At 35.5% G+C, this 21,322-nt stretch overlaps 2 protein-coding genes across 2 annotated transcripts in view; one reads left to right on the forward strand and one right to left on the reverse strand.

Annotated features, from left to right (window-relative positions):
• The window catches only part of TPR (translocated promoter region, nuclear basket protein), a 63,901-nt gene that overhangs the window by 30,299 nt on the left and 12,280 nt on the right, over window positions 1-21,322 (reverse strand). The window contains exons 13-30 of the mRNA XM_019976211.2: window positions 20,945-21,142; window positions 17,691-17,798; window positions 16,482-16,708; window positions 15,650-15,813; window positions 15,063-15,190; window positions 14,825-14,973; window positions 13,694-13,856; window positions 12,422-12,556; window positions 11,755-11,895; window positions 8,841-9,006; window positions 7,637-7,803; window positions 6,900-7,052; window positions 6,356-6,472; window positions 4,629-4,832; window positions 4,333-4,517; window positions 3,742-3,889; window positions 2,014-2,151; window positions 1,785-1,916 (exon numbers count right to left, since the gene is read on the reverse strand). Coding sequence (XP_019831770.2) covers window positions 1,785-1,916; window positions 2,014-2,151; window positions 3,742-3,889; window positions 4,333-4,517; window positions 4,629-4,832; window positions 6,356-6,472; window positions 6,900-7,052; window positions 7,637-7,803; window positions 8,841-9,006; window positions 11,755-11,895; window positions 12,422-12,556; window positions 13,694-13,856; window positions 14,825-14,973; window positions 15,063-15,190; window positions 15,650-15,813; window positions 16,482-16,708; window positions 17,691-17,798; window positions 20,945-21,142 — 2,823 coding nt within the window. The remainder of the gene's footprint in view (window positions 1-1,784; window positions 1,917-2,013; window positions 2,152-3,741; window positions 3,890-4,332; window positions 4,518-4,628; window positions 4,833-6,355; window positions 6,473-6,899; window positions 7,053-7,636; window positions 7,804-8,840; window positions 9,007-11,754; window positions 11,896-12,421; window positions 12,557-13,693; window positions 13,857-14,824; window positions 14,974-15,062; window positions 15,191-15,649; window positions 15,814-16,481; window positions 16,709-17,690; window positions 17,799-20,944; window positions 21,143-21,322) is intronic.
• On the forward strand, window positions 20,292-20,775 carry LOC109570339 (histone H2B type 1-L-like). The gene has a single exon (XM_019976216.2). It carries the CDS (start codon window positions 20,292-20,294, stop codon window positions 20,670-20,672), a length of 381 nt encoding a protein of 126 aa, XP_019831775.2. The 3' UTR covers window positions 20,673-20,775.

The following is a 21,322-nucleotide window of genomic DNA, read 5'->3' on the forward strand; positions in this document are numbered from 1 at the left end:
AATTGATTCCATTAACCAGAAAAGAAGGCAGCATAATTTAACAGGAATATATCTAGACTTGGGCAGATTATCCTTTCTGGATTTTTCAGACTCTTTGAGCAAATAAAAAAAGCATGAAGGGGCTCTAAAATTTTAAAATCCTATTCAGATATGAGAAGTTCTTAGAGCATTTTCTAGGTGCTGGGTGGACTGCTTCATTTAATTTTTATAAAATGAACAGGGTGATTATAACCTCATTTACAAAATCAAGGAAAATTGTCTGAGAAAATTAATGTCCTCATTTTCACAAAGCAAATAGCTGGTATGAGGTAAGGCAGATTTCCAACTTCTTCTCTGAATACAGAGCTACTATAGCTTCTAACCATACTATGTGTGTGTATAGTATGTGAGGTTATATCAATAACCTCAGATATGCAGGTGACACCACCCTTATGGCAGAAAACAAAGAGGAACTAAAAAACCTCTTGATGAAAGTGAAAGAGGAGAGTGAAAAAGTTGGCTTAAAACTCAACATTCAGAAAACTAACATCATGGCACCTGGTCCTATCACTTCATGGCTAATAGATGGGGAAACAGTGGAAACAGTGAGAGACTTTATTTTGGGGGGCTCCAAAATCACTGCAGATGGTGACTGCAGCCATGAAATTAAAAGATGCTTGCTCCTTGGAAGAAAAGCTATGACCGACCTAGACAGCATATTAAAAAGCAGAGACATTACTTTACCAACAAAGGTCCATCTAGTCAAAGCTATGGTTTTTCCAGTAGTCATGTATGGATGAGAGTTGGACTATAAAAAAAGCTGAGCACCCAAGAATTGATGCTTTTGAACTGTGGTATTGGAGAAGACTCTTGAGAGTCCCTTGGATAGTAAGGAGATCTAACCAGTCCATCCTAAAGGAAATTGGTCCTGATTATTCACTGGAAGGACTGATGCTGAAGCCGAAACTCCAATACTCTGGCCACTTGATGTGAAGAACTGTCTCATTGATAAAGACCCTGAAGCTGGGAAAGACTGAAGGTGGGAGAAAGGGATGACAAAGAATGAGATGGTTGGATGGCATCACCAACATGATGGACAGGAGTTTGAGTAAACCCCAGGAGTTGGTGATGGACAGGGAGGCCCGGTGTGCTGCAGTCCACGGGATCGCAAAGAATCAGACAGGACTGAGTGACTGAACTGAACGTGTGGGTGCATTTTGCTCCTCAGTTGTGTCCGACTCCTTGTGAACGCGTGGACTGTAGCCTGCCAAGCTCCTCTGTCCAAGGGATTTTTCAGGCAAAAATACTGAAGTGGGTTGCCATTCCCTTCTCCAGGGGATGTTCCCAATCCAGGGATTGAACCCAGGTCTCCTGTACTGCAGGCAAATTCTTTATCGTCTGAGACACCAGGGAAGCCAAACATACCATGCTATACGGTTTTGTCTTCTCTCCCCCACCCCCAAAATACTGCAGTGAACAAGTCTTCTTAAAGTGCTTCAATGAATTATATAAATCCATTTTTCATGTACAAAAACATTTTAAAGATAAAGCAAAAGCCTAAATGTGGAATACAAACAGACAATTTAGCTTTTTTAAAAAATACAGACAATATAACCAAAATATTAAAAATTTAGTTATAAGCTTAATGCCTGACACATAGGTATATGTAACAAACACATCAGACTTTCACTGATCAACATAAAATACTTCCCACTAGCTCATCAAATATTTTTATCCTCTTAAATTTTACCCTATTATTTTACATCAACATGTTTTTGTTTTGGAATGGGTTTGACTAAATTTACCTGGTTACGTGCTTTCCAACGTTTGACATCTTCTTCTAATAACTTCTTCTCTGCTTGCAACATACCACTTTTCTCACTCAGTTCAGCATTTGCTTCTTGTAAGGGTAAAATATCTAACTCCAGTTTCCTGACCTGAAAATAGTTTCAGAATTTTTTTAATACCTGATGCGAAAATTTATTTACGACATTACTAAAAATATGTCTCTCTACTCATTTGTAAATTACAAACCTTGGCTTGCATCTGCTGTAGATCCTGTTCCAGCCTCTCCTTCTCTTCTCTCAGCATCTTATTGGTTTCCATGACTACGTTCATTGTTTCGGTTTTCTTCATCAGTTCCTCATGCTGGGCCATTGTTTTTGCAGTTACCTAAAGATTTCAAACATATGTGTACAGCAACATATACCAACAGATTAAGGTCTATCTTTTCCTACCAGCTCTAATCTTTCCTATAAAAGTAAAAAGGATTTAAACGTCAACTTTTAAAACAATTTTTAGGAATCTTACGTGTTTATTTTTCTGTGATTCATGTCAATTACAGAGTTTCAACACACACAAAATCAAAAGATGAAAGTAAAAAGATACTATGTTATTTACATTAGGTAAAAACATTAATCCAGTCCTCTATCTTCCTGTTTCTATTGTTTTTCTTGCTACACTGAATTCAGCAACAGTTCTAAAATGATGTTATTTTGGTCCTCAGTTTCCCCCCTCTTTTTCAGAAACTCTTTTTCATCTCACTTGATTATTTCATCACTTTGATTCTGAGCAGTTTTACTGAATACTTGTTCACTTGTGAAGAACATTTTTTCTGTTCTGAGTACAATTATCCATTTTTTGTATGTATTACTTTATACCTTCACCATTTTTAAAGCTATCATTCATGGTTGCCATGCTACACTGCTTGACTTGGGTAGACATTATTTTTGATACAACTTAGGTTACTTCTTGACTTCTCCCTTTGTATGTAAGACTTGGCTGAGCTGGGTGTTTTGTAGTATTATTTGCCTTTATGTAGTCCAAAGGAACAGCAAAGAAAACAAAACAGACTGAAAGAATATATAATCTTCATTAGAAGCTCTGATTCCGCTCTTTCCTGTAAGTGTTAGCTCCACTGAATCAGAAGGTCTGTTTATTATTTCCATAGTGAGATATTTGAATTTGAGTTGTTTTCTCAATAGGGTATAATTCTGGAACTTTTCATTTGTCTGAAAATGTAAATCCTGTAAGTCTACTTGTTCAATTATCCACTTTCTCCTGTTTCATGGTTTCTCTCTAGTAGCCATTCCAACCATCTACCAGTTAAAAGAAGATAAATGATTCAAGGTCTTAATTTCCTTCTTTCCAGATGTGGAGTTATACTACTGCACCTCATCAGAACGAGGTGATGCAGTAATAAGCTTTTGGTTGGTTGAGTGGACTGAGATGAGCTTGTGTTGTGATCATACATTTACCAAACACCTTTTCTCCCCGCTCTGGTTGACTATTTTGACGACATTTTACACCTCTGCTGAGAAAAAGAAAATTCCATAGCAATTTCAACCAACCATTTTTTGTCGATGACTAATTTCTATAATGACAATTACAGCAGTAAATAAAGACAACTGAAATTTATTTATTAAGCACTCAGTGTGCACCAGACATAATTCAAAAGTTTCATGTGCACTAATTCAATTCTCACTATTTTTATCACCTGCATGTTACAGACAAGGAAGTTTAAGAGCAAGGAAGTTAAATAATGTGCCCAAGCAACACATCGAATGGTATGAACTAGATTGAATTTGAAACCAGGTAGTCTTGGTTATCATTAAGTTTCTTATCACTATACTGCGCCAATGTTTAACATCTAATGAACTTACGAGTTTAAGAAGAATGGTTATTTCAAACTAAATTTTATGCTACTAGAAACTGAAATGAGTACATCTCTTGATTTAACAAGTACCTTCTTAGGATACATACCTGAACTTTCTCCCTTTCAGCATTTAGGCTATCCTGCAGTTCCTGCAGCTCTCTTTCTAAAAGTTCAACCCTTTGTCGATATCGCAGGCTCTCAACTTGAGCCACTTCAAATCTAGTTTCAGCAATTTCTTTTTCTCGCCGAATAAATCTACAAAAATACGTAAGATGTTATTTGAATAGATTAACGCCAGTAACAGAACATTCAAAAACTTGGATACTTTTTAAGATAACAAAATTATTCACTTTAAAAATTTTCATTAAAAAATAATAGGAGATATACTTTATTACAGACAGTGGTTTCTATCTTTAAAGTAAATCTGAAAGCTATTTACTTTTCTAAGGAAACCGTTCAAGTTCTTACTGTCAGATTCAACTTGAACTCACATATTTAAATTGGCATATGTCTAAATGTCAAAAGTGACCACTAATTGGGTGGTAGTGGGTTTGTGGACTCTATATGACAAAATGAGCTTTGTATTTATTTACCTAAATAGCATATAACTTCCACTGGCCTAATTTATACACTTACAGTGTAACTTCATAATTGTTGCTCATCATAGAAGTAAAGCATTAAGAATATATTGGATTTACCTGAGAATTTCTAAAATTTGTTCTTGAGATTTTCCTTCTTCACTGAGAGATACATTCAATGGACCTTGTACACCTTCCTTCATTGAGGAAACGACTTTGTCACTTAATTTTTCAATCTGATCATGAAGTAACCTGTTTTGTTTTTCTAGATCTTCACAGCGAGACACACTCTTAGAAACTTCATCCTATAAGCCAAGAGTCTATCATATAATAGCAGATTTTCCAACGTGTGTTAAAAAACAATAAAAAACCCCCAAACCCTTCAATTCTCCAGAACATTCTATCATGAATAATACCTTTAACATTCTCTCTCTTTCTTCCCAAGATGCTTTACATTCCAACAACTGTGATTCTGCTTTTTGGGCTGTTTCTTCCAAATGCTGACGCACTGATGCCATTTTGGAAACCTGTTCCTTGGCAGCTTGGAGAGCTTCAACATCAGCAGCATGCAGCATCAGTTCTCTCTCATACTTATTCTGAGCTTCCACAGCTATTTTAGCCTGAAAGGAATTATCGCCCCATTGACACAGATTAAAATTCCATAAGGCCAGTCTTTGAAAAGATGCATGCTATATTACTTACAGCAATAAACGTGAACACAATCGAAATGTTTCAAAATATCTAGGAGAATAATGAAAAATTATGCTGTATCTATTTGATGAAGTGTTAAACAACTGTTCAAAATGAAACTTAGAAAGATGAGGTAGTAATTTGGAACAGATTTTATGAAATAAAGACTAACTCAGTTACATAAAATATATGCATATATACACACAAAATGAAAAAGGGAAATGAAAACCATCTATTTGAATATGGAATCATGGATACATTCTTTGATTCTAATTTCCAATGCTACAATGTTTGGCAATAAGCCAATGATAATGCCTTTTTGTCTAATTTACCTTCAGTGTGAAGCACTTTCCCTTGTACTCCATTTTTAAAATAATCCTGATACATATACAAGTTATTCCTGTAAGCAATATGCTATTAACATACCACCAATCATAAAAATGAGAACGTTACCAATATCCTTACATGTATTCCTTTCCCATTCTACCATTTCAATAATCCTCATTTTCCTGAACTGTTTTATCATCTCTTATTCATAACAAACTATAAAAAGCAGTATCATGTATATGCGTGTGTGCATGTGTGTATATACTTAAATAATGTGCTTTTGTACTGTTAAAGCTTATAAACAGTGGTGTATAGAAATCTGCGTAAGCTCAGTAATGCATTAAAAATGTTTTCAAAATGTCCCTGTTTTGCTGAGGAAAAGTATCTCTATCTTGTCTATAGTACAGCTTTACAACTAGACTTACTGTAGTACTGCAATAGTGAAAGAATGCTTGCAAGTGAGATCAAGTACACGTTTAATCTTCTACTCCTATTTTTATATATTTTCTCCATTTACCAATGCTGTTTTGTTAATGGATATTGCTCTACAGACATGTCTTTTTTCTTCAAAGTCTGCTTTATGCATGTTTGCTTTTAGGGGAGACCTAGGTTAGTATCTATTTCTGCTAAACAAATGAAATCCAAAGAGGACCACTGCTTTTACAGAAAAGTGAAAACAGTGTTCGGCATTTGTTCAGTAGATGCCATTTATTGAGGCAATGAGCACCCTGAGTAGCAAGAGGGGTACCGCCAAGCTCCTTCCCCAGGAACCACACTCAGCATCTCAGCATCAAGCCGTCATAGCTTTGGACTGTGAGCGTCTGTGTTTTATCTCTATTTAATCTGTTTCCATTAGGATGATGTGACCTGAGATAACTGTTTCTTCACTTTATGCCATTTCATCTTTCACAGGAACGTTCTACTTCTGGACAGCAGGGGAAACCTGGCCTTACTTTTAGCTTTCGCCTATACTTATCAGTTGATCTTATTCCAAGTGCCCCAAGAGTGGAAATAACTTGCATGTTTTATAAAATGCACCAATCCCCAAAATGCATTACTATGCTCGAAGAACTGTGCCCTAAGATCAAAGCTCACTTTCCAATAACTGGCTCTGAGTGACACTTACTTGTTCCTGACAGTCCCGTCTGGCTTGCTGTTCATTACTCAAAGCTGTGCTTGCTCTCTGAAGAGCTTCTTGTACTTCATTCTGAACACTATTGAGTGTTTTCTTTAACTCAGATAACTAAATTGAAGAACAAGATAAAAACCAAGAGTTAATTGCATATTTACTTTAAAATTATCGAAGTCAGGTTTTTAAAAATACAAGTAGCCCAAAGACTTACTAAGTTTAAACAGTTTATTACCTGATATATTGTGCAAATTTTGCAGGCTTTTATTCACTCCATATTATTAAAAATGTGTACAAAAGTAAATGTTTAGGCAGAGGCTTCTGAAAAGCAACACTGATATCTAGTACCATAAAGTAGTCTCAAGTATCCAAAAGGAAACATGTACAGATTAGAGTAAAATACAAAACTAAAATAGTTATATAAGGTATGTGTTCAATCAGTATCTGCTGAGAATAACTGAATGGTAATTAATAAGCTAGATAAAAGAATCTAAATCCTTACAACAGAAAAAGTGATTGGTATGGTAATAACCTAATTTACCTGTTGTTCCATGCTCTCTATGGCTTTTCTCTTGTCATCCTGAAGTTCCTGTTTTTCCTTCTCTACTTCCATCAACTTCTTTTCCAGCTGTGTCTGAAATTCGGCTGACTCTTTTAAGCGAACTTCAATATTCTTACGTACTTCTTCTGTCACCTTCACCATCAACCAAACAGTAGGGTACAAAGAATACACACATTTAAAATTATACAATTATTTTCCCCAAATGAAAGCTAAATTTATTTATTTTGATAGGTAAGAAGGGGATTTATTTAGAGAGAAACTGTTCATAGACAGTGTGGGCCATCTCAGAAGGCAAGACTGACCTAAGGTAAATTTAAAACACACTAAAATTCACAAATGGAATACACTGGCCTTCCTATCTCGGCTGATAGTGCCTATTACATGGAATAACTTCCTATCTTTACCATTCAAATGATGCTTTCCTTCAAGGCCAGGCAAAAATGCAATCTCCCCTGTGAAGTCATGCATACTCAAAAGACAAACAATCTCACCTACCACCCACTCATATCAGCATTTCATCTGTACTTTTTCTACAGGAATATACTTCCCATGTTCTACAAATTTTGTGTGATTTTTTTGTTGTATCTGGCTTATTAGACTCAAGCTCTTTTAAAAGGTAAGTGCAATGCCAGTTGAACCCACACTTTTACACAGTGCCTTACACATCATAACTTTAAAAAAAAGTACATGCAAACTGAATTCAAAATTGGATATACCTGTTTTTCCTTGTTGAGGGACTCTTCCAAACTAGTAACCATTGCACGATACTGTTCCACATTACTAGTGCTTGTTTTGAGTCTTTCCTTCAAGTCATTCACCTGCTCTTCTGCCTGCCTTAGCTGGCTCAGAAGGTCATCCATGTCTTCTTTGTTGCTAGGCTGACCTAATAGATTTAACAGCTTTCTTAATATTAACACTTTAAATGATATTAAAGATGACTACTCTTAAAGAATTTGTGAAATAAGAATTAAGACTGAGATGTAGAAGTATTCAACTATCTAGAAAGTGTATTTCAACCTATGCTGAATACCAAAATAAAAACAGGTTTCAGTCAGTAGGTTATTTAAAAACAAAAATGTTTAAGTATTTGAACTCTGCTGTTACAAATATTTTTTTAAAAAGGTATTTAAAAGAGAATATAAAGTAATTCCACTAAGCTGAAAGAGCTACTTGTAGAAATTAACTCTTAATTAAACCATTGTTTATGCCAAAACGTTACAGCTTAAAACATTTAGAGTAATTTTCATTTTAAAATTCACAGAAAAGGAAGAAATTACAGATTAAAAAGAATGTTTTCTTACCATACGATAACAATAAGAAAGGAGTCCTGGAGAATTATATATATACAATATATATCACATACATACACATGTATACTTATGTTTTAAATTTCTCTTCTATATTAAGAAATAAGTAAGACCATGTAGAAAGATTACTTGGACTCCATGGGTTTGCATTTGAAATAATGTATTGACAAAGAGTAGCAAAACTTTATGAGAGAAACCTTTTCCCTGCAGCTGTCAATGAGCAAAGATTAGGAATACTGCTCTAAAGAGATCAAACAAATCCATGATTTCTGTAAGTGAGCCTTATCATTACATATTTAGCAAGTAACTTCATCTCAAAAGGGAGTTAAAAATTCAAATTATTAACCCTCCACAAGAGAAACATTCTTAAAGCATCAATGAAATGGTTTCAACAACTGGAAAACTAAGAGCATATCTTGGTCACCTGCCACATGTACAACTATTCTGAATCTTTCAAGTCTGTGCATTTATTAATTTAGGCAGAAAACTGGGCTTTACTATATGTAAAGTTTTTTGTTTTGTTTAAATCTTTTGCTAGTATCTATGAAAAAAATGGCTACTGATTTACAGGATATGTTATAAACCTGGCACTTTTATCAGCCTACTTATTTACCTTTACCAGTTCTCTGTGAAGACTGAGAAGCAAGTTGGACTTCCATATTACTGAGGTGCTGTTTCAATGAAGCAATTTCCTTTTGAGCATTTTTTAACAGTTCTTTTGTGTTAAGATGAAGATTTGTCTCCGTATCCAGCTGTCTCTTTGTATCTAAAAGTTGAACCTATAAGAAAAATATACATCAACCCTACAAACGCTATCTTTCAATTTTTAAGTAACTAGAGAGGCTCAAATTACCTTTTTACAGAACTTTAAACTGCCTAAAACAGAGCAACAGAACTGATATTTACCTCCTGAACTGAAACCACCAAAATAAATAAACAACAAAAAACAGACAAAACACTTTGAACCAACTGAGATAGGAAGCAGAAGAGATGAACCCTACAATTTCTCAGCTTATTGATTTAAGAGTATCCAGGCTAAGCAAAGGGAAAGGAAAATGAGGCCACAGACTTCATGAACTGGAAACACAGAACTCAGAATAGAAGAAGGCCAGACCAACTTGAATTCATAAAACAGAAACACTATCAGATAGAAGGCAGCTGCCCAGACACAGTACTGTGGAGACTTGCACAGGTTCCCTTCTTGAATATTGAGCAAAAGAGTGATCAGTGCATGCCTGTGAAAATACCCCAGACGGCAAAGAATCAAACAGAAACTGGAGTGGTCTGAAGACTGAAGACTCTCTGGTCCTCAGAGCAGGTCAGGAATAATGCCTGTTTCCAGCAGCCTGACTGAAAAAGCTCTTAATTCACTGGACTCTGGGACTAGACCTCAGGAAGATATCGCCTTGGCTCATTTCAGTTGCTCAGTCATGTCCGATTCTTTGCGACCCCATGGACTGCAGTAAGCCAGGTTTCCCCGTCTATCACCAACTCATGGAGTCTAAAACTCACATAGAATTGCTGATGTCATCCAACCATCTTATCCACTGTCGTTCCCTTCTCCTCCTGCCTTCAATCTTTCCCAGCATCAGGGTCTTTTTCAATGAGACAGTTCTTCACATCAGGTGGCCAAAGTACTGGAGTTTCAGCTTCAGCATCAGGCCTTCCAATGAATATTCAGGACTCATTTCCTTTAGGATGGACTGGCTGGATCTCCTTGAAGTCCAAGGGACTCTCAAGAGTCTTCTCCAACACCACAGTTCAAAAGCATCAATTCTTCAGCACTCAGCTTTCTTAATGGTCCAATTCTCACATCCATACATGACTACTGGAAAAACCATAGCTTTGACTACATGGACCTTTGCTGGCAAAGTAAAGTCTCTGCTTTTTAATATGCTGTCTAGGTTGGTCATAACTTTCCTTTCAAGGAGTAAGCGTCTTTTAATTTCATGGCTGCAGTCACCATCTGCAGTGATTTTGGAGCCCAGAAAAATAAAGTCCGACACTGTTTCCACTGTTTCCCCATCTATTTCCCATGAAGTGATGGGACCAGATGCCATGATCTTCGTTTTCTGAATGTTGAATTTTAAGCTTACTTTTTCACTCACCTCTTTCATTTTCATCAAGAGGCTGTTTAGTTCTTCACTTTCTGCCATAAGGGTGGTGTCACCTGCATATCTGAGGTTACTGATCTCCCAGCAATCTTGATTCCAGCTTGTGCTTCATCCAGCCCGGCATTTCCCATGATGTACATCGCATATGAGAAACAAGCAGGGTGACAATATACAGCCTTGACACACTCCTTTCCCAATTTGGAAGCAGTCTGCCATTCCATGTCCAGTTCTACCTGTTGCTTCTTGACCTGTATAAAGACTTCTCAGGAGCAGGTCAGGTAGTCTGGTATTCCCATCTCTTTAAGAATTTTCCATACTTAGTTGTGATCCACACAGTCAAAGGCTTTGGTGTAGTTAATAAAGCAAAAGTAGATGTTTTTCTGGAACTCTCTTGCTTTTTCTATGATCCAACATATGTTGGCAATTTGATCTCTAGTTCCTCTGCCTTTTCCAAATCCAGCTTGAACATCTGGAAGTTCACGGTTCATGCCTGAAGCCTAGCTTGGAGAATTCTGAGCATTGCTTTGCTAGCATGTGAGATGAGGACAATTGTGCAGTAGTTTGGACATTCTTTGGCATTGCCTTTCTTTGGGATTGGAATGAAAACTGACCTTTTCCAGCAATGTGGGCCACTGCTGAGTTTTCCAAATTTGCTGGCATATTGACTGCAGCACTTTCACCACATCATCGTTCAGGATTTGAAATAGCTCAACTGGAATTGCATCACCTCCACTAGCTTTGTTCGTAGTAATGTTTCCTAAGGCCCACCAGACTTCCTCTAGGTGGGTGATCACACCATTGTGGTTATCTGGGTCATGAAGATCTTTTTTGTATAGTTCTTCTGGGTATTTTTTGCCACCTCTTCTTAATACCTTCTGCTTCTGCTAGGTCCATACCATTTCTGTCCTTTATTGTGCCTATCTTTGCATGAAATGTTCCCTTGGTATCTCTATTTCTTGAAGAGATCTCTAGCCTCTCCCATTCTATTGTTTTCCTCTATTTCTTTGCACTGATTCCTGAGGAAGGCTTTCTTATCTTTCCTTGCTGTTCTTTGGAACTCTCCTTTCAAATGGGTATATCTTTCCTTTCCTCCTTTGCCTTTCGCTTCTCTTCTTTTCTCAGTTATTTGTAAGGCCTCCTCAGACAACCATTTTGCCATTTTGCATTTCTTTTTCTTGGGGATGGTCTTGATCACTGCCTCTTGTACAATGTCATGAACCTCTGTCATAATTCTTCAGGCACTCTGTCTATCAGATCTAATCCCTTTAATCTATTTGTCTCTATTTTTTACAACATAAAAGACAAGAAAAACTTAAGGGTCTGTAAGAGATCTCTTCAAGACTGTGCTTCAACATGAGCTTGATTTTTAAACATAAATATTCTATAGAATTTCAGAACACTGATAAGACTCACATCCAGATTTCTAGTAAGTGTATGCCTCTGTTCCACCTCATTCTCCAACTTCTTCTTTAGATGGGATATTTCATGTTCCAGTTTTTCTATCTGGCTACTAAGCCTTTGTTTGGTTTCTGTTTCAGATCGCTCTAATATTCCCTAAGGATTGAAAAAAAAAAAAAAAAAAGATTTTGGTTATACTTAAAAAAAAAGTAAGAACAAATGAACAACAACAAAAAAAAGGCAACTGGAAATTACAGGAATACAACTCATTTCTGCATGAAGAAGTTAAGACCTAAACCATTTACCAAGATATTTTGACATTTTCCATAGTATAACATCTATTTAATAGGGAAAATAAGAACCATATCACCACAGCCAGATTTCTTCATGTTTTGAAGAATACAAGCCAAAGATTTAATCTTGCAAACAATTAAACTGTATAGGACTCTGTAAATATAAACCTGAGGATCAAAACTGCCAATTGCCTGGCTTCAGTCAGTTCTCTTTCAATGTTTTACTTAAAATACTGATGTCTTAAATAAACTTCAAAATTCAGTGATCATAATATGCATGACAAAAATGACATAAACGTTCTCATTAAGAAAACTGAGAATACAATGTTAAAATTATTCAAATTTAACTTAAAAATTTTTTTCTACTTATCCCTTTTTTATTTGGTTACCTGAATTGTCTGCAGATTAGTAAGCAGTAAGTTTTGCCCTCTTTGTTCGGCCAACAAAGATTCTCTTTGCTGAGAAAGACGGACTTCTGACAATTTAAGCATTTCCTTTTCCTTTTTCAGATTTTCTGCTCTTACCTTGAGTCAAGTACAAATTAAAAAAAGAATGTTGAAAAACAATGTGTCAAATGTAATAACACAATTATAAAAGTTTCATGTATTGAATTATGAAACAAAGATTATTGGAAATACTAATAAATCCAAAGGAAAAATTCTTACAATTACTACAAATACATATATTATCTTTGGTCCAGCAAATCAAGACTTAAAACAACAACAACAACAATCTAAAATGCCACAGTCTTGGAGGCAAAATAACAAAACTATGCTATAGTCACACCTGCATACTATTCAACTATGCAAGTTTTAGAAACTAAACTTGACTTCTAAGTATCTGTTTGAGTGCTGACTTATCTATTTGAACTTTTTTTCCCCATGAGGAGTACCCTCTGAGTCTCAGAGGGTATAGAAGGGCTTGCTGAAAATCAATATCCTCAAAATATTCATATTTACAGGATGAGTCAAAAACTATCAATTATAAAACTTACTCCACCAGTTTGAAACAGTGCTGATGTCTATTCTCCACAAAGGGGTGGGGACAAGACAGAAATAACAGAGCCAACAGAATTAGAAAAGCTAAGTTTTAAGTCCCAACCAACCTGTATCTCATGATGGACCCCTAATGGGCAAATTACTTAGCTTCTGAGTCCTTTTCAATAAACAAAATGAGGGAATAACTATACTGAGATCATAAATAATGATTAAGTAGTTGTGAGAAATAAGTTTATAAAAAGCAAAACGCTATCATGATAATCTATCATCAAAGACTTTAGAATTTAAGTTGAAAGTACTGTCAATTTCTGATTGACATTTACATTGCAATTCAGGAACAGAGTTCAATGCTAATGAAAATTGTATACTGTTTTTTACTAGAAATGAGCAAGAATGGATAAAATATTCATCCACAGCTTTTGTTGTAACCAAAGAAATCTTAGCCCAGAAAAACCAACTTCTTTCCCTTTCCTCTTTTACTAGAAACAATAACCCAACTGCTCTGATGGACGGGTGGATGCCAGGAAACTATTTGATAAGGATGTATAATCCACAAAATTAAAAAATCTACATTATACCAACCAGTAAAATCAAAGTAATAATTAAAAAACAAGTGTCAAATGCAACTTATAACATAAGACAGATGATAGAAATTGGCCTCACTTCTGCAACAGCTAGCTTTTCATTAGCTCCTCTCAAATCCTGCGTCATTGTGTTGATGATCTGTTCTTGCTTCTGAGTTGTTGCAGTGAGTTTCTGATTTCTTTCATGTAGGGATGTTATTTCTCGACGGTATCCTTCAACATTATCTTGTAGCATTTCATAACTTATATGAAAGAAAAATAATTCTATAAGCAAATGAAATACTGTATCCTAGGTCAATTTCTTGAGTTTCACAAGAGCTTAATTTTATATGATTGATAATATGAAAAATATGTTTTTATAATAATGTAAAAATCTTCATTCTTTTTTCTAAACTCCAAGTTTAGCAGTTAAGTTCAAATTCTAAATAAGCACTGTATTTCATGCTGAATTAACTTTTTAATCTCACATCAATATAACGTTCATACAGGAAGACACCCATCACAATGCAGTATGCAATTTAAGGTATTTATGCATGGTTAGTGACGGATTTTTCCCAATCCTTTTTTTCCCGTCTATAAATCTTCACCTTATTGCCTTATGTGGTTATGTCTTATGTGTTTAAAAGCTTAGAAAGTGACTGGCTAGAGATATCAACATGGGGGAAAATGGTACTTTTACTGAGATATCAAACTGTTGGAAAATACAGAGACTGCTGGTCATACTTGCAAAACAGTCTGATCATGTAGTATACAAAGACGTAAGTATTTCCTAACTTGATAAACTAACAAATTCAATGGATCTGTTAACTATGGAACAAAATTTACTGTTATTCCTCTCCAAGTGACCAAAAAAGTCAATTTTCCCAAAATTAACTCTAGTGCCTGCTTCTCTTCTACCTAGACTAGAAAAGGCTGAATGAAATTTCTCATACTTCTCTTATCCTCCTTAATTAAAATAATTAAGTCCTATGGAAACAGTATGTCCTTTAACCTCTGGAAGGAAAAATACAAACACTCCTTATATGAACTTACCTGGATCCCTTAATAACATTCACAAGAATCATTAATCAAAAGTGAAAAATGAACCCTTTGTAACTTTTCAACCTGTATCCACCAAAAAAAGTAATATTGTCACAAATTAACTCTTGAATTTGATTCCACTGAATACCAAGTATTATGTTTAGACTTAACTTTTGAAAAGAAAATTTACCGTTTAGAAGCAAAATCTAGCTGGGTAGAGATTTTGGTATTTTGTGATCGCAAATCTGTGACTTGCTCCTGAAGTTTCTCAAGCTGCTCATTCTGCATTTTTTCATTATCTGCCTTTTCTTTTTTGTAGTTCTCAAAAATTTCCTGCAGCTACATATTAGAGAAATTATTAGATGAAATTATTACATGTTCTCAAAAACGTGACTCAAGATAAAGGTGTCAAGTTAGGGGTATTTTACCTGTTTAAGTGCAGCCTTAGCTTCTATAGCCTCTGCTGGCTCAATCACTGGAGCAGGAGTGGAAGCTGTCTGTGATGTACTTGAGCGTTTTGGAGTTGACACAAGAGAAATATCATCTAAGCTTGAAGCTTCAGAAATGTAAAAAGAATGATGTGACACCTCTTCACAAAATACATCATTATCAGAAGTCAACAGGCTGACTTATTTAAATTAAATCACAAGATTATAGAAATTATGAAACAAAGAACCTACTAAATAACTTACTACAATTATTTATGACTTCTAGTTAAATAAAGGTAATTTTTGCAGGCTAAATGTTAAAACGTAACAAAAATAAGTAATATAATTCATTGACTCTCAGACGCATACTTTGCAACAAAAAGATCAGCATTTTTCTTACCTAATACAATGGTGTATTTTAGAACTGATGATGTATTACACAATCACTCATATATGGTAGCCACATTTGAAGTTATCATCATTAGAGTAGACATTGCTTATGTAGCAAAATCCATTCCTTAATATAGATTTCAGAAACATTTCCCAGAAATACTTGGAAACTTTTAAGATAACATAAAAACTCCTACCTTGTAAAGGAATGGCAACTCCCGTTGTCTGTGACAACAGAATTCGGTACATATCACGCTGACGAACTATAGAATCAACAAGCTGCATTTGATGCTGCCGTGATTCACGGAGTTGTTCCAATTCAGTGAGGGCATTCTCAAGTTTGACCTGAAGCTCAGAAATTCTGCAGGAAAATAAATCAAGTCTATTTAACAGGACTGAGATTGAGAGGCAGTTATAATTTCTACCGCAAATTGACTAAGCATTTTATCCCCTGTCATTAGGCATAGTATTGTCATCTCTCTTACCCTTTCCTTCTTTTTTGCTATTTTAAGAACAGCTTTTAAAACCCCCACTACATAGGACTCAGGTACTGAACAAGGTCATCTGAAAAATTTGTTTGCAAAAATCAAATAAATTCCACGGAGTCCAAATTCCATTCTTCTTGCTTTTATAGCCATTTCTTCTTCTCTAGCACCAAAACCATTATTTCAAAAGATTCTTTCCTTTGAGTTATTCTTAAGTATCTTCTTCATGAAGCCAGGTCTGTTCCCCCAAATATAGGCTGGGTCTCACACCTCTACGCTCTCACAGAAAGGCTTTTCTCTATTATTGCACAAATCACACTGAAGTAAAATAATCTACTTATTGATCTTATTATTTATCTCACTTACTAACCATCTCATCCAAAAACTGGGGTCCTTAAGAGTAGAATTTTTCAGCAATATGGTTGCTTGATTTTATTTTTTTTCTCCTAAATCACTATATTTCCAATATCCAGTATTGTTTAACGCACATAAAAAGTTTTCAATAAATGTTTGCTGAATAAACCAAAGTAAGTCTATTGCTTACTTGGATGAAGTTGTTTCTTGTTCTTCTCTTTCTCTGGTTTCCCCAAGTTCCCGAAGGGCTACTAAGAGACGTTGATTTTGCTGTTGAAGCTCTTCAATGTTTCTATAAGATACTAGATGCTGTGATATTACTTCAGATGAACTACTTATATCAGCAGAGCTTACTTCCTCATCACGGATTACATGGTTACCCCTTGCTTCTTCAAGTTCCATCAGAAGCACTCTAATCTAAAAAAAAAAGTTTTCATATGTTATCAAATAGTATTGGTTTTGACTTTGGAAATGTTTAGAAGTGAAAATTTTCAAATGACAAGGTTACTTTACAAACACCTTTGATGGAGTATTAAATTATCTTGAAAAAACTAATTTTCAAGCTTATCATTTTAGATATTAAGAACTAAAGAAAGAAAATCTTAATCAGAAAATTATTTCTCATTTCTATGAAAAGTATGTAATGAAAACTGTTATTTTTTAAAAAGAAGTCAAATTATAATTCCAGAGGCATGGTTCCTTTTTTGTAGAACAATGACCATATAAAACACTTGGAAATACATACGCATTGTGTCTGTATGCTTGCACCTGCATGCTTAGATATGTATTACGTAGCTGGGCAGAAGGGGAGCATGGGAAATAGATGCTAACTTCATTAATGAGAAATTTTTATCTATGTTTGTGTTTGTGTATTTGTTGTTGTTCAGTCATTCTACATACAAGCATTAGGGTAAAATATATGAACAAAACAGATCTACATCTCCAAACTTAATCAGTTAAAAAAAAAAGTGTTAGGGGAATGCACTTACAGATGCATATACAAAATAAGTGATTTTATTTCAGTAAAAACAAAGAATGCTTACTTATGTTCATATATGCTCACATGTATCTGTACGTATAAGAAGATATGAAAGAACACACACCAGTCTGCTAACCTGGGACTTGAACTGTGGGAAGATAACTCTTTTATCTTTGAATTATTTCATTAATTACAACGAGTTATCTTCAAACTGAAAATTTATCAAATGCTTAAAGAAAAGAAAAAAGGGAGGGGCTAAGAATAAACAATGACTAGACTGCAATTCATTTAGAGCAGTTTTCTCAGTTGATGAGAATTTCGTATGTACAAGTTCTGTCTTACATACTTGGAAACAAACGTTACTAGGCAGTCAGTTCAGGAAAAAACAAAATAAAATAGGAAAAGAAACAAAAAACCAACCTGTTGTGAAAGATCTTTTATTTGTACTTCCATTCTTTGATTGTCTCTTTCAAGCACAGATGAATGTTTATTGGCTTTATCTGTGTCCTCCTGTAATCGCTGAATCTCCTTTAAAATGAAGTGAAAATTTTGTATTTTCTTCTAAGATGCATACAAATAGCAGTTACAGAAATAACAAAAGTATACAGTGCTCAAATATCACAGTAATCAACTTATAATTTTAAAATATTCTATATAATATAGTAGCCTCTAAAGAGAAATTCCTTAAAAATATGAATATATTTCTTAATATTTCAAATAAGCTCAACATTATAATGTTTTCATCACTGTATGGTAATGAAGGGGGTTCCCTCCAAGTTAACTGTGAATCAAAATGTCAGCCACACCAAATTCACAGTATATTATCAAATGATGTTGGAGATCAAACAAACACTCTCAAAAAACTTTGTTAAGACAAAAGCAAAGGACTGCCTTACAGTGATAATCATTATTATACTATCTAGAAATAAGTATTAAAAGCAAAAAATCTTGGATAAGACTTGGATTTATTAAAAAATGCACCGGGAACTAATTTTAAAGAATCAGCAATCAATGTCATAAGGCTGTTAAAAAAAAGAAAAATGGTAACATATTGCAGTAATGTTTTGCATCACAGTGTCATTAGGGATTTAGGGGCAGTTTTAAGGAGCTTGACATAAGCACAAAGTATTTTTGAAATCTTATGTTTTATCTCCAATTCATATGAATTTTGCTTCTTAATGCACTGTTCTCACATAATATGGATTATTTCACAAAGTATGTATTGTTAGAGATACTACACAAGTCAAAGATGGCTTATATTTATCCTGGTGTTTCAAGTGCCTCTGAGCACAATGCCCTCAAGGTACAAGGATAAACCAATTTCAGCAGGAATAAGTATGAGACAAGATGAAGCAGGCAAATATTCATGAAAAATGGTAATAACAGAAACCTACTGAGTTCAAACTGGGATCAATTAAGATGCCAAGGAAGAAAGAAACTTAGTTATAAAATTCTAGAAATCTGAGAAATGAGCACCACAGAATCTAGACTGGACATGATATATGTTATGGACAAAAGATTCGGCTACAAAAAAAGATACTGAAATTATTTTTAAAGCTTTTGGAAGTTATGAAAAAAGTCTGTATTTATTACTGTACCTGAACATTAGTGATGAATTAACAGGTTTTCCCACAGTGAACAGCCGCTATTACCTGATTCTTAAGCCCTCCACTTTACTGCCTCCTCAGACAATAAGCTTCAGGTAAAATGCTCACTTTCAACAGTGAGAAAGTCAAGGAGATCCAAAGGACCTCTTTTTAAACCACACCAGAGGGGCAGGGGTGTGTCTTAATGCCCCATATTCTCCCAAGGCAAGACTGCTAGACATAATTTGATTTAGGAAAAAGAGACCATTAAGACACAACACACCCTGATTTAAACTGACATCTAAAATATAATAACAACAGCAATAAAAGTTTAAGTCAAATTAAGGACACATTTGGGCTTCCCTGGTGGCTCAGATGTTAAAGAATCTGCCTGCAATACAGAAGCCTTGGGTTCAATTCCTGGGGTCAGGAAGATCCTCTGGAAAAGGTAATGACTACCCACTCCAGTATTCTTGCCTGGAGAATTCCATGAACAGAGGAGCCTGGTGGGCTACCGTCCATGAGGTCATAAAAAGTTGGGCAGATTGAGTGACTAACACACACACACACACACACACACACACACACACACACACACACACACACACACACCACAGAGATGCATTTATACTATTTAGCACATACAAATTGATTTAACCAATTTCCTTCAATAAAATTTGTTTAATAACTCTCAAAGATTTCTCAGTAATATTAATAGCTGTATCTTAATAAAAAACAACATTGTGCACGTGTGCATGCTAAATTGCTTCAGTTGTGTCCAACTCTGCGACTCTATGGACTGTAGCCCACTAGGCTCCTCTGTCCATGGGATTCTCCAGGCAAGAATACTGGAGTGGGGTGCCATGCCATTCTCTAGGGAATCTTCCCAACCCAGGGATTGAACCCGCGTCTCTTACGTATCCTGCATTGACAGGCAGGTTCTTTACCACTCGCACCACCTGGGAAGCCAGCATATAAATACTCTTCTTAAACCAATACCTATTAAAAAGGAATCTAAAGAAATAAAGAATATTCTTAAACTTCCTTGGTACTTCTAATACACAGAGGAACAGTAACAAAATAATGTATATAAAGATTTGCCAAATTGTGAAATGATATTTTTATAAAGGAGTTCTTTTCAACAAACAGTATTATCATATCCAGACAGAATATCAGAACTGCCTGACAAAAAACGATCATTGCTAAATTTAGAAAGGTTCTATTACAAAAAGAGAGTGTGGCTATTTATCATCCACTAGAGAACCCTACAGAAAACATCCCAAACGTCTTAAAAAATGCTAAAGGTTTTCAATGTTTGCTGAATAAAGATAAAACACTTTGCAATTAGAGATGTTTAATAATGTAACAACAAACTTTAAAATATATAATTACCCTACCACTGACTTCTGTGTTGTTGGGTGTTGTCATTATAGACATGCCTGAACTGGCTAAGTCTCCTCCTGCCCCTAAAAAGGGCTCTAAAAAAGCTGTGACCAAGGCCCAGAAGGAGGACGGCAAGAAGCGCAAGCGCAGCCCCAAGGAGAGCTACTCAGTGTACGTGTACAAGGTGCTGAAGCAAGTCCATCCGGACACCGGCATCTCGTCCAAGGCCAGGGGCATCATGAACTCCTTTGTCAATGACATTTTCGAGCGCATCGCTGGCGAGGCATCACGCCTGGTGCATTACAACAAGCGCTTGACTATCACATCCAGGGAGATCCAGACCGCCGTGCGCTTGCTGCTACCTGGGGAGCTGGCCAAGCACGCCGTGTCCGAGGGCACTAAGGCTGTCACCAAGTATACCAGCTCCAAGTAAATATAATATGCCTAGCCGCTGTTAACGGAGAAGGCAATGGCACCCCACTCCAGTACTCTTGCCTGGAAAATCCCATGGATGGAGGGCCAGGTGGGCTGTAGTCCACGGGATTGCTAAGAGTCGGACACGACTGAGCGACTTCACTTTCTACCACTGAAAAAGCAATTAGCTTTTGAGGTAAATTCTTTATTTCTAAGAAAGAACCATCCTACTTAGTAAATTATTTCTCCTATGTATTTTTTCTACAGTTAAAATTTAGGAATGGAACCAACCTTCATGGCTTGTTCAAGCTTAATGGATAAACTTGCCACAGCTTTCTGTGCACGCTCATACTCCTCACGTTGGCGTTTCAAAATTGGTGCTTTGGCTTCAACTTCTTTCACTATTTCATCTAGATACTTATTAATTCTTTTGTTTTCTAGTTTCTCCAAAAGCAGCTGATCCTGAGTTTCCACATAAGCATTATACAGCTGAAAGAAGAGAGATCATTTCAAATCCAAGCATTATATAGCCTGTATAGCTTCTTTACAAACATTCATCCAGCAATTACACAAGATGGAAATGTTTACTATATGTTGCATAGAACCAGGAACCAAGAAAGCCTTCCCTAAAACGATATATTAATCATTAAACAACAAGAATAAATTTTG

Source organism: Bos indicus, chromosome 16 (assembly GCF_029378745.1).
Source record: "Bos indicus isolate NIAB-ARS_2022 breed Sahiwal x Tharparkar chromosome 16, NIAB-ARS_B.indTharparkar_mat_pri_1.0, whole genome shotgun sequence".
Classification (NCBI taxonomy): Eukaryota; Metazoa; Chordata; class Mammalia; order Artiodactyla; family Bovidae; genus Bos; species Bos indicus.